The 12,344-nt window shown below is 48.8% G+C and overlaps 1 protein-coding gene across 8 annotated transcripts in view; it reads right to left on the reverse strand.

The window, feature by feature from the left end:
• CCDC57 (coiled-coil domain containing 57) overlaps positions 1 to 12,344 on the reverse strand; it is a 110,351-nt gene that overhangs the window by 65,166 nt on the left and 32,841 nt on the right. For all 8 annotated transcript variants that reach the window (XM_010856356.1, XM_010856355.1, XM_010856352.1 and 5 more), the window contains 5 exons: positions 7,992 to 8,150; positions 5,480 to 5,642; positions 4,942 to 5,076; positions 1,118 to 1,340; positions 342 to 491 (listed from right to left, as the gene is read on the reverse strand). In XM_010856356.1, coding sequence (XP_010854658.1) covers positions 342 to 491; positions 1,118 to 1,340; positions 4,942 to 5,076; positions 5,480 to 5,642; positions 7,992 to 8,150 — 830 coding nt within the window. The remainder of the gene's footprint in view (positions 1 to 341; positions 492 to 1,117; positions 1,341 to 4,941; positions 5,077 to 5,479; positions 5,643 to 7,991; positions 8,151 to 12,344) is intronic.

The following is a 12,344-nucleotide window of genomic DNA, read 5'->3' on the forward strand; positions in this document are numbered from 1 at the left end:
CCTTTAGGATGGACTGGTTGGATCTCCTTGCAGTCCAAGGGACTCTCAAGAGTCTTCTCCAACACCACAGTTCAAAAGCTGCTAATGGGGGAGGAAATGATGTGAAGAGTCTAGTCTGACCATCAACCAAAACATACTGCTGCTCAAAAGAAGTCAGACAAGAATACACACTTGTAATTCCACTTATATGAAAATTCAGCCATAGGGTGAGGAGTCAGGAAAGTGGCTGGCTCGGCAGGAGGAGGTGGGGCTCCTGGGGTGGCACCTTTGTAACATCTCCTTGGGCTGCGTTACTGGGAAGTCATTAGACAGAGCACACCACACGAGACGAGGACTCTCACCGGTGGTATCTGTGGAGGCCAGGACACTGGGTTGAGCGCAAGCACAGGACAAGGATGTCTTCGAAGGATCTAACACATCTAGCTGTTCCTCCAGTGTTTTAAATTTATGCTTTAGATTTTGCATTTCTGCTTCAAGGGCCAGAACGTAACCTTCCAAAAAACACAGTAAACACACAGGCAGAGGCATTTACACTCACCCTTTATCTACCGCCCGCGCCCTCCCCTGTCCAACCCTCAAGACTGTCCCACACTGTCTGTGTGTCTCCCCTCCAGAGACCAGCTTGCCATGCTCTCCGAGTGGGCCCCACGATCAGGAGCCCTCAGTCTTGTGATCCTTGATGCAGACTTGACAATCCCATCTTGAGCGCAGCTGTCAAAGGTGCTGCCCCTCCACTCACCATCCTGAGTCCCTGCCCTGAACAGTAGGAGGCGGGGCCACCTTTGTGGCTCGGGACGCTCCCCGGAGGAAAGGCCTGGTCCCCCAGGCCCACTGCCTACTCCAGGAGAGTGCAGTGCCAACTAGCCCTTGGTCCAAGTCTGTCTCTGGTTTTTAGATGTGCCACATGTGTATCCTTCCCTTTTTCCCTCCACGAACCAATACAAAGTTTTTATTGTACATAAAAAATATGACTTAAGATCCTTTCTCTTGGAGGGAAAGCAGCTGTCATACTTTGACATAATCTATAATGGGGATGCTCATTTTTAAGACTCCAAGTGAAGCCTATTTACAGACCCAGTAGAGAAGACTCCTCATCTTCCCTCTTTCCCTTGCTCACCAGGAACCGCAGAATCTGCTGCTGCCTTTGGGTCAGGCTGGTTTGTTTGTGAGGTCTCCCCTCCTAACCGGGCAGAAGGAAGAATTTGGTCACTTAGAGCTTCCATTTCTTTCCTCATTTGTGCAATAACATTTCGCAAACTTGTGTTCTGCTCTTTTAGCTGCTGGATCTCACTAGATGGAAAACTTTTATTGATTTCTTCTCCTTGATAGCTTAGAGGCCTCTGTAAAATACAGAAAAATAAAAGGAAAAGAAAATGGTTAGAGCCAAGAACCAGCAATTCCCTTGTGCATCTGAGGCCGGCTGTGTCGGTGTCTGTCAGCACCCTCCAGGCCCCCTGTCCCTGTGGCTCCTCATCTGTCCTGGAAGTGGGTAATGTTGACAGAACTATGAAAATGCTTTTTCTTTTATGTTTCATACAGACAAGACCACTGTTTTTCAAAGATAATTTTTATTGAGAGATTTGGGGACTCTTCCTTTTTAGTCAAAAACCCATCATTCACCCGTTAGAGGGGCAGTTATTTAAAAAAAAAAAGAGAGAGAGAGAGACTTCCCTGGGGGTCTGGTGGCTAAGACTGTGCTCCTGATGGAGCGGGCCTGGGTGCGATCCCTGGTCAGGGAACTAGATCCCACATGGTGCAACTAAGACCAAGTGCAGCCACATAAAATAAATAAATATCAAAAGAGATGGACAAATAACAAGTGTTGGTGAGGATGTGGAGAAAATGGAGCCCTTGTACACTGAAAAAGGTAAAAGTACTCGGTGGTTTGTAATGTAAGTATAACATAGTGCAGCTGCTGTGGAAAACAATCTGTGTTCCTCAACAAAGTAAACACACAGCTATTACGTGACCCAGCAAGTCCACTCTTGGGTACAGACCTGAGAGAAGTGCAAACACAGATCCACACAGAAACCTGCAGACATGTTTGGAGCATTAATCATAGTAGCCAAAATGGAAATGTCCACCAACAGATGATGGATAAACAAAAGTTAACACCATGAAATACTATATAGCCATAAAAGGAATGCCGTTCTGATACACACTACCACATGGATGGAACATGAAAACAACATGCTGAGTGACAGTCAAGGACTTTAAAGCAGTTCGCATAAATACACTCCAGGATTTAAAGAAAAATATGAAAAAACAAATAGAAGATATCAAAAAGAACAAAATAGCATCTACAGAGATGAAAAATACATTGTCTGAAGGAAAAGTTCACTGGATAGGATGGGATTAAGAGCAGATAAGATACTACAGGAGGAAAGGTTAAGTCAACACAAACACAGAGCAGCAGAAAGTATCCAAACTCAAGAACAGGGTGAAAGGCAAAAGAACAAGTAACAGCAGAGCCCTAGTGACTACAGAACACTGTGAAGCAGACATACACTAACCCAATCAATGAGGGGATGGAAAAGGATTCAGAACGTGTTGGCAAAAAAATTTCAAATTTGATGAAAACCTAAGTCCACAGATCCAAGAAGTTCAACAAACCCAAAGCAAGATAAACACAAAGAAAGTCACATCAAAGAGCACATCATGGTCAAACTACTTAAAAACAGTGATGAAGGAAATCTCTTAAAAACCACCAGAGGAAAAAAGGCACATTACCTTCCTGCAGAAGGACAAATAAAAGAAACTACCAACTTCTAAAAAGAACCAGTGAAACCTAGAAGACTTCCCACTAGGATACCATGCCGAGAGGTCCGGCCATGGAGTTGAGCTGGGGTGAACGTTGGGCCAGCTTTATTCCAGAGAGCACTACAGTGAACTAAAACTGTAAAATTTCTGCAGTGGTATATATTACTTTTGTTTCCAAAGTGAAACTATTTCTTCTGTTACCGCTAGTACCCAGCTTTTCAAGCCACCTCTGGCTCCGCTATGCACCTGCCTGCCTCCTTCCAGCCACCGCTCTGGCCCCACTGCTTCTCCTGCAAACATCCAACCTCCCTCTCTGCCCACTGGGCCATTTGCCACCTTCTCTGCAGCAGAGCCTTAGGCTGCTCCCGCTCAGGCAGACAGCAGAGTGGTCAGGGCTGTGCACCTGGCCGGCACTGCTTACATTCTCCCTCTGCCACCTGTGGGGAAGGGACCACCCCTCTTAGGGCCTTAGCTTCCTTGTCCTGAACAACAGGATCCACCTCAAAGTTGCAGTGTAGCCCACTCCCAAGGTGAATCTTCTGTCCCTGTTGCTGTGGCTGCGTTTGCCCTAGCAGCCTGCCTGGCGGTGCTGCCTTGGTCTCTGTGGGGTGATCACTCAGGCCCTGCCGAGGCGCCATCATCGAAACTAGTGCCGAGCAAAGAGGAAGCTGTGGCCACAGCCAAGAGGCTGCCTGTCTGTGCAGTGCAATCTGTGGTGGGCTCAGCGCGTCCCAGGAAGCACCACGTCTTCCTCCCTGAGCAGCCTCTGTCTCGGCTTCAGAGCGTGACAGATCCCCTGCTGCCCCTACTTAGTTTGCCAAGGGCCCACCTCTATAGAACTCAGCACCAACTGCCGCCTGCCAGCCGACATCTGCTGCTTTACCAGGTGGTCACATCTTTAACCTGGTCACAGTATCAAGGCCCTGAAGGGGGAACACAGGTGTTTTGCTATTATCTGGAGGATTCAAGACTTCATTCCTCTGGGTCAACCGAAACTTGCACAGCATCCTCCACCACCCTGGGTCCCTGCTTGGTAAGGAAGCCACATCTCTGTGTTAAGACCACCAGGCCAGCTCACCTTCACTGGTGTCTGAGGTGCTGCTCTGCCACGCCCCCTCATCTTGCCTCCAGGGCCCCCTGTACAGAACAGAGGTGCACACCCCCCCACTCTGCACGCAGCACTTGTTTCTGACCCCCCCCCCGGCCACTTCTAAGGTTCCTGTTCACTTAACAAGGCAACAAGCCACTGACAGGCCTCCCTGACCAGCTGAGCTGGTGCTTGGAGACAAATGTCTTCTTGTAATTGCCAGCCTGGCAGTAAAATACAAAAAGAAAAATTTGCGTAGGGAGGCTCATTAATAAAAACAACAAAAAAGAGGCATTTGTTTTCTCTCTATGCCCTAGAGAAGGCACCCATGCAAAAACCACCAGCGATGAGTCCCCAGGACCATAGGTGACCCTGGAGACTGGGTTGGCCCCTCCTCTCCTCCTGGGAACACCAGTGCTCCCAAGCCTGACCACTGGCTGAATGTGAATCTTCCCAGAGGTCTGTTAACAGACACACCTTCTGGAGCTTGACCCCTAGGGCATCAGGCCTAGTATGTCCTGCTGGGATGTGCTCATGTGACCTTAATTAATCATCCATCTTAACTAATCACATCCATAAAGACCCTATTTCCAAGGAAGGTTGCATCCTGAGGTACCGGGACAAGAATACGTCTTTCGGGGCCACCATTCAACCTGGGGTCGTCCCGTAGTCAGTGTCAGGCTCTGGCTGGCACACAGCAGCACGGGAGTCTGTGCCTTTTGAGAGGAACGGCCATCGTCACATATCGAATGGCTCAGTCACCACATGTGAAGAAGTGTGTTTTGGGATAAAGCCCTAACCTTTTGGTTCTCTGTGTTACCGTCTGCCATGGTACAATATCTGAATTTGAGGTTTTGTGATATTTCAGATACTAAAGACACAAAGAAGACTGAGTGCAGATTCCCATTAGCTGGTTGAGCCTTGGTCTCACCTTGTGTGAACAGTCATCTTAAAAGAAACATGGCTGAAAACATCTACCTCAACAGTGCTGATTCTATTTGACGTGTTTTCCCTCTGGCCAGGGGAACAGATATCTCCAAGGGGCCAGGGAGGAAGAGCTGCAAGGGAGACTCAGGAGGAGGGCGGCCCCTCACCTGAGCCTCCTCCTCAGGGAGCAGCCCACGTGTCCGCAGAGCCTGCAGGGCCTGGTCTCTCTCTCGGGTCACAGCCTTCAGCACCACCTCTCGGTCACACAGTCGCCGCTCCGTCTCCTGGAGCTTGGCAACAACCTGGGGAAAACACAGGCTCAGTTCATCTTGGGAGGATCAGAAGGGAGCAGTGCCACTTTCAAGGTCCAGACCAGCTCCCTACCCTGCTGGGAAGCAGAGAGCAGACACGAGGGTGAGGAACCCCAGGAAATATGTGGCCATCGGAGCCAGAGGAGCACAGCAAATGCTGGGGCCACCTATGCATCCAGCCCCACAGGCAGCTGCCTGGCCATTAGAGAAAGGCTGCGGGCAGGGACTCATCACTGCGAGTCCTGCTGTTATAAACCAAACTGCTCAGTGAGGCCAAGTGCTTTCAAGTACAAAGGATAACTTGGTGAGGGCCCAAGCCGGCTCCATGCTGCAGCGGACACTCCCAGCCCTTCCTTCTGCAGAAAGAAGTCAGACAGCCCAGGGGAGTGCAGACCTGGTCTCTGGCAGTGGTCAGGCCCTGAATCAAGTCCTCGGCCTGCTGGTACTGCTCCCGCTCGACGCCTTCGCAGCGGCGCTGCCAGTCCAGCTCTAGCTGCACCTTGTCACGCTCCAGGCTCCGCTCCCTCTCTACCGCTAGAGACAGCTGCTGTTTGTACCTGTGGGGGTAAAAAGTGTCAACACTAACATTGTCCTGAGGTTCCTTCAGGCTGTGATGTAGCTGAGATGGGAGGCGTCCCTCCTGGGCCCCCTGGCCAGCCATGGTCACGGGCTCAGCCGACACCTTCACACAGGCCCAGGTTCAGAGGGGAGCAGGCGGCCAGGCCCCCCAGTCCTGAGAAACTCAGCACCATAGGAGATGAGGTCAAACTCAGTAAGAGACAGGAAGAAAGCCAGCAAACTCAGACAAACAAGAAAACAGCCGCACTAGAGAAGTGCAGGAGGGTTCCTAGCAGAGCACACAGAGCTGGAGGGTCAACAATAAGCTGAAAGGTCAAACATAACTCAGTGTCCATCTACTGGGGGTTGGGAGAGATCAGAATGGAAGAAGGAAAGAACCACGCAAGTAGGAGGAACTGGTAGGCTCTGCCAGTCAGCACAGTGTCCTTAGGAATCATCAGAGGATGTCCAGGGCGCCCAGTGGAGACCCTGGGGTGCATGTGGCAACAGGGCTAGACTGGCCCTCGTGGAGAGATCTTATGTGCATGTGGTGCTCAGTCATGCCTGACTCGTTGTGGCCCCGTGGACAGCAGCCTGCCAGGCTCCTCTGTCCATGGGATTATGGTATTCTCCAGGCAAGAATCCTGGAGTGGGCTGCCATTTCCTCGTCCAAGGATCTGACTGGAGGGACCAGATCTCCATGTCTCCTGCATTGGCAGGTGGATTCTCTACCACTGAGTCACAAAGAGACCCTAGAGCCACTATAACAAAGATTTAAAGCAACCCTTAAACAATCAAGCTGCTCTGCCGCTGCTGCTGCTGCTGCTGCTAAGTCACTTCAGTCGTGTCCAACTCTTAGTGAACCCATGGACTGCAGCCTACCAGGCTCCTCCATCCATGGGGTTTTCCAAGCAAGAGTACTGGAGTGGGGTGCCATTGCCTTCTCTGAGCTGCTCAGCGGGACTATAATTAACCAACTACCTACAGCTGAGCAGCAGGGGCCTGTGAAAGGAAGATGACCAACCTAGAGGCCTGCTGACACAGTGGCCACATATCTGACAGCCATGGACAGCTGTGACATGTACAAGGAAGCAGGATACTGGCCTCTGTGCCACAGAAACAGACTCTCAACAGAGATGGCAGGAAAATACGTAAAGCAGCTCCTGTAAATATGTTCAGAGATTAAAAGCAACCACACACACAGTGAGGAGATTAATGAAAAGTAAAATGTGTGAAATAAAAACTTCACCAGCCTTGGGACTTCCTTAATGGTTCATGTGGCTAAGACTCCGTGCTCCCAAGGCAGGGTGCCTGGGTTTGATCCCTGCTCAGGGAACTAGATCCCACATGCCGCAACTGAAGATCCTGCACGCTGCATCTAGGAACCGGTGTAGCCAAATAAATAAATAAAAATACCAACCCCCTGCAAAAAAAACCCTCACCAGTCTTTCCAGCAGATGAGGCCTTGTGGGGAAAGTCTCAGAAGCTAGCAAAAGAACATTAGATTAAAGCAAAGAAAACAGAAGACAGACAATAATAAGGATAAGAATAGATATTGAAATTGAAAACAGAAAAACCATTGAAAAAAGTCAAAGAAACCAAATGCTGGCTGTTTGGAAAGATCTGTAAAATGGATAAATCTCTAGCTAGACTGATGAGAAGAAAAGAGAAAATACGTATCATCAGTATCAAGAAGGGGAGAGGACCTTGTTACAGACTTTACACATATTAGAGAGACAGTAAAGAAATACTATAAACAATTTCATGTCAGTAAAGTCAACAATTAGATGAAACGAACAAACTCACTGAAAGACACAAATTACCAAGTGACACGTGCACAAAATAGAAAATCTGAAAATTCAAATAAATATCCAAAGAAACCAGACACAAAAGAGTATAAACTGTAGGATTCTATGCAGATGAAATTCCAGAACAGGAGAAGCCCACAGTGGCAGAGAGCAGTCCACAGGGTGCCAGGGAGGGAGGGGACTTTGGGCGATGGAAGGGTTTTACATGATGATGGCACTGGTGGTTGTACCACATACTTAAGTGTATATTTGTCAAGATTCATCAACTGTACAGTTAAAATGGGTACATTTATTATAGTTCAATGATTCCTTAGGAGAGAGAATACTACCTTTACTCAAGTCTTTATTCTGGCTGATAGGAAAAGACACCAAGACATTAGAACAAATCAGAACTCAGAGATGATTCCTGACACGGGACGAAATAGCACACACCCTTTTACAGCCCTGGTGCAGACTGGGAACTGTGCTCTGTGGGAAAGACCGCCTCTGACCACCCGCCCTGCCGCCCCCATCTTCGCCCCCTTCCTCCATCACACACACCTTCCAATATCCTGCTGGCATCTGGTCAGCTGTGCCTTCAGCTTCATCTCCTCTTCCTGCAGTGACTGAACCTGAAGGTCTTTGGAGATCATCTCCTTAGATAGCTGAGCAATCTGGGCATCCCAGCTAGACTTGAGAGCTGATGCATCTTCCCGAAGTCTAAACCAAGAAGGGAAGCGACGTGAATGTGGGTGTGGTTCTCACCCAAGCTCTCTTTTACAACACACACACACACACACACACACACACACACACACAGTCCTCAGAGGAAATGCTGCAGATCAAGGTCTCTTCTACACACATCAGGGCACAGACTTCCCTGCCTAGATTAAGAAGTAGTCCTACCCAAGAAGAAATATCTACCCATCCCTCCCACCAGCCCAGGTACAACACCTGTAGCACGCCAAGCCAACACCAAGTGTGTGAGGAAGTAGGGGCCAGGACATGTCTCTTGGAGCCAGAGATCCTGAGACAGCACCATCTGACACACCTGGGCACCCCTTGCCATGCCTAGCACAGTCCCTCCACATAGAGACTTTCAACACGTATCTCCAAACTGAATAGTAAGATAAGGTTCTACATTCATTGGTAGAATCTCGACAAATCTGATAAATCTCCCAAGAAGCAAAACTTGAGAAAAACATCTAGAGATATTGACTAGAGTAGCTATGGTATTAACCACTCAAAGCTTGCAGGGTAGTCACCCTATTTGCAGCTCTGGCCTGTTTCCCTCCTAAGCTGCATTCAGCATGCTGTGGGGTAAATACTATGGTCACGCACTGGCCACTGCCCAGAGCCACAGGCCCAAGGGTGGGCCATGGACTGCAGCACAGAGGTAGACAAGCCACGGGAAGGCAAATGGCCATCAGTCTACAAGGTCTTAGAGCAAAGTCCTGACTGCAGTTGCCTTGAGACTTAGAAAAGCTCCATCCAAACAGTGGCAGAGACAGAAAGGAGAAAGGAGCAGATGCCCTAATGGGAAACTTCTTTCAACATTTCAGCTTAAACAGGCCTCAACATTGAGGCTGGTGTGCTGGTTAAAATGCCCTTGGCAAAGGGTCAGCCAACCTCACAGGAACGAGATGGCTCTGCTCTGCTCTTCCTACCCTGGCCCTGTGATCCCCAGGCCTATGAGTCCCTGCCTGAGGAGCCCTGTGCTCTCCACTCTCTTGGGCATCCCAGTGCCCTCGCACGCCTGGCACAGACATGTGGTGGCTGGGTAGGGCTTTCTGCTCACAGGCAAAGCCCACTGCAGTGGGCAGAGGCTGGTGTGGGGGGGTTCCACAACCTCAGTCCTGGTCAAGCCAGGATTATCAACACTCTGAGTAGCAGAGTTCTCTGTTCATAAAGGACTGCAGTGAAGCTCATTTAGGAAAACCCTTTAAAGACCAAGGTGGGAATGAAAAAGGGGAATGAGTATGGGGAAATGTACAAAACCCCACAGCCCAGAGGAAAGCCATGCTGCTCGGTAAAGCATTAGGATTCTTCAGCTCTATTACTAACTTAGGAAAAGGCACCCTCTTTGAAACTGCCTAGATACAGTATGTAATAAAAGTGTCACATTCTCAAAGGATTAAGACCTTTCAAGTGTGAGATTTCCAGTGTTATTCTTAGCTATTGGAAAAAGTCATTTTTCTTAGTATGATTTAAACAAATTACTTCTAGTACGTCCAGATTCATACTGACCTCTTACCTAAAATAAACCAGCTCATCCTAGTAATACAGGGGGCTGCAAAACATTGGAAACTTGAGAACACGTCCAGCTCAGACACAGTGCTGGTGTCAGAACAGGGGCTGCAGCTGTTCCTCTCCAGGTCCACCCAGTACCCCTTCGCTGGGGTACTTCGCTCTGGTCCCATGTAGTTGTTGGGGTGACAAAAGTAGCATGTGGGGGCCCAGGTGAAGTGAAAGTCACTCAGCCGTGTCCAACTCTTTGCAACCCCATGTGCTATTCAGTCCATGGAATTCTCCAGCCCAGAAAACTGGAGTGGGTAGCCCATCCCTTTTCCATGGGATCTTCCCAACCCAGGAATCGAACTGGAGTCTCCAGCATTGCAGGTGGATTCTTTACCAACTGAGCTATCAGGGGGCCCAAGAGCCTGTAACAAAGCTGCCCCCCACCCCATGAGCCAACCTAGAGCCAAGACCATATGGGGCAGTATGTATAGGCAGGCAGGGTGCTCATGGGATCCGGGCTTCACCCTGGCTGTGTCCCAGCAGGCACTTAGCCCCGGAGCCTCGAGTGACAAGACAGAGGGAAATGAGAGGTTCTTCTTTGTTCTGTGTGTCACTAAAAGACAAAAGGACATGAGATGCCTAGCCTGCCCTGGAATTCCAAAGCACTCCTTCCCCTCTACCTACTCACTGGCAACTCTCTCCAAGGCCCAAGGAAAGGGAAGCAGCTGACAGCCCTGGGAAGTCGACTGCCCGGGCCCCACGCATCAAGCAGGATGTCTGTTCTGAGCTTCCCATTATAGTCCCTGACCTCATCCTTCATGATTCCATATGTGTTGGGCTTCCACAACTATAAGAGAAGTTGCTGGAGCTTGAGAGCCATATTTTTATTTCTTCTTAATTTCTAATTCTCACGAGATGATTTGTACACAGCAGGGGCTTTGTATGTGGCCATGAATGGGATCCTGGTTCCCGCTCCACTTTGCCAAGACCAAGACAGCACAAGCAGGCCTGTGTTCTGGAGAGCAGAGAACTTGCCCTCATTGAGTCCTGGCCTCTGCCCAGCATTTGGACCAGCGCTGCCCAGCACTGAGCCAAGGGCCATTCAGGGCTCCCAGGCATGCGGCCAGTCTGAATTGAGATCTGACTTTAAAATTTAGCATCAAAAAATGCAAAATACCTCAATAACAATTTGCTCAGGCAAGTTTAGGCATCCATCTTCATTAATATTTTTTAATTGATTACTTATTTTTTTCTCAAACTTAAACTTTTTATTTTGTATTGTGGTATAGCTGATTAACCAATTACTTTCCCATGTGGCAGCAGTGGTAAAGAACTGGCCTACCAATGCAGGAGATGCGGGTTCAGTCCCTGGGTCTGGAAGATTCCCTGGCGCAGAGCACGGCAACCCAGTCCAGTATTCTTGACTGGAGAATCCCATGAACAGGAGCTGGCAGGCTACAGTCCACAGTGTCACAAAGAGTTGGATGCGACTAAAGTGACTTGAGCACACAAGCACACAATGAGATGGTATTTTGGACATACTGGGTTAAAACATGTTATTGAAGTTAATTTCATCTACTTCTTTTTTGCGTCTGGGCTGTGAATATTAGGAGGTTAAAGTGCCCTCTGGCCCCATCATATTCCTTTTGATAGGTTATATGTCTGCATGGTTACATGCACACAAGGTTCTCACAATGCGGTCTCAGCTCATCATTTCTCTACCCTGCTATCCACAAACTAATGGTCACAAGAAAACCAGCACAAATAGGCCCAAAGAGACCACAAAATCATAATATGGGCCATTTTGTCGCTGACTTGTAAAGAGTACGTCTCGGTAGGAAAAGACGCTGATACAGACACTAAGGCTTCTCCTGGGAACCCACTGATGCTGCTCGTCATGGCCTCTCGACTGTCCAGTGGGGAAGCGGGAAGGAACATGACGGTGGACCCGCCGAGAGAGCAGAGGCAGGAGGCCTCCCCTCAGGAAGGCCTGTGCACCCGGACCCTGGGCTCTGAGTTACTGTCTGTGAGAAGGACCCTGGGAGAATCTGTCCGAACCAAACAAGGAGTGGCTGGGAGACACACACCCTTGAGATTGAGCCACCTCACCCCTCCAGCTATTGCCTCTTAGGTTTAACAGATCAAACAATAAAACGCATGACTCTAAAGAAGCTATCCTGAATAAGCTTTGACTTCCTGGTATTTTATAGTTTAAGAGCTATTTTCCCCTTCAGTAGAAATATAACTTGGCAGAGAATTCTCTGTAAGAAAGAGAGACAGAAATATTTCCCAAACAAAGGGGAAAAGCCAATTGCTAAACAGCAGGATTTGCAAATGACTTATTTGTCTTAATCATCTTCCGTAAACACAGCTTCTCTGAAGATCACTTCCTTACTGGCTGCCAAGAGGCTGAGTTCAGTTACTGCTTCAGTTACAATGATCCTTCAGAGACACCGAGCACAGTGGGATAGAGTGGTTGTGTATGGCCTGGCTTAGATGTCAAAAAGAAAACTGGGTTTGAAAAGAAGTTAGTTTGGAATTCCCCTGCAGTCTGGTGGTTAGGACTCTGTGTTTTCACTGCCAAGGGCCTGGATTCAATCTCTGGTTGGGGAACTAAGATCCTGCAAGCCATATGGCATGGCCAAAAAAATAAATAGTTAAAAAAATTTTTTTTTT

Source organism: Bison bison, unplaced genomic scaffold (genome assembly GCF_000754665.1).
Source record: "Bison bison bison isolate TAMUID 2011002044 unplaced genomic scaffold, Bison_UMD1.0 scf7180017864371, whole genome shotgun sequence".
NCBI classification, from domain to species: Eukaryota; Metazoa; Chordata; class Mammalia; order Artiodactyla; family Bovidae; genus Bison; species Bison bison.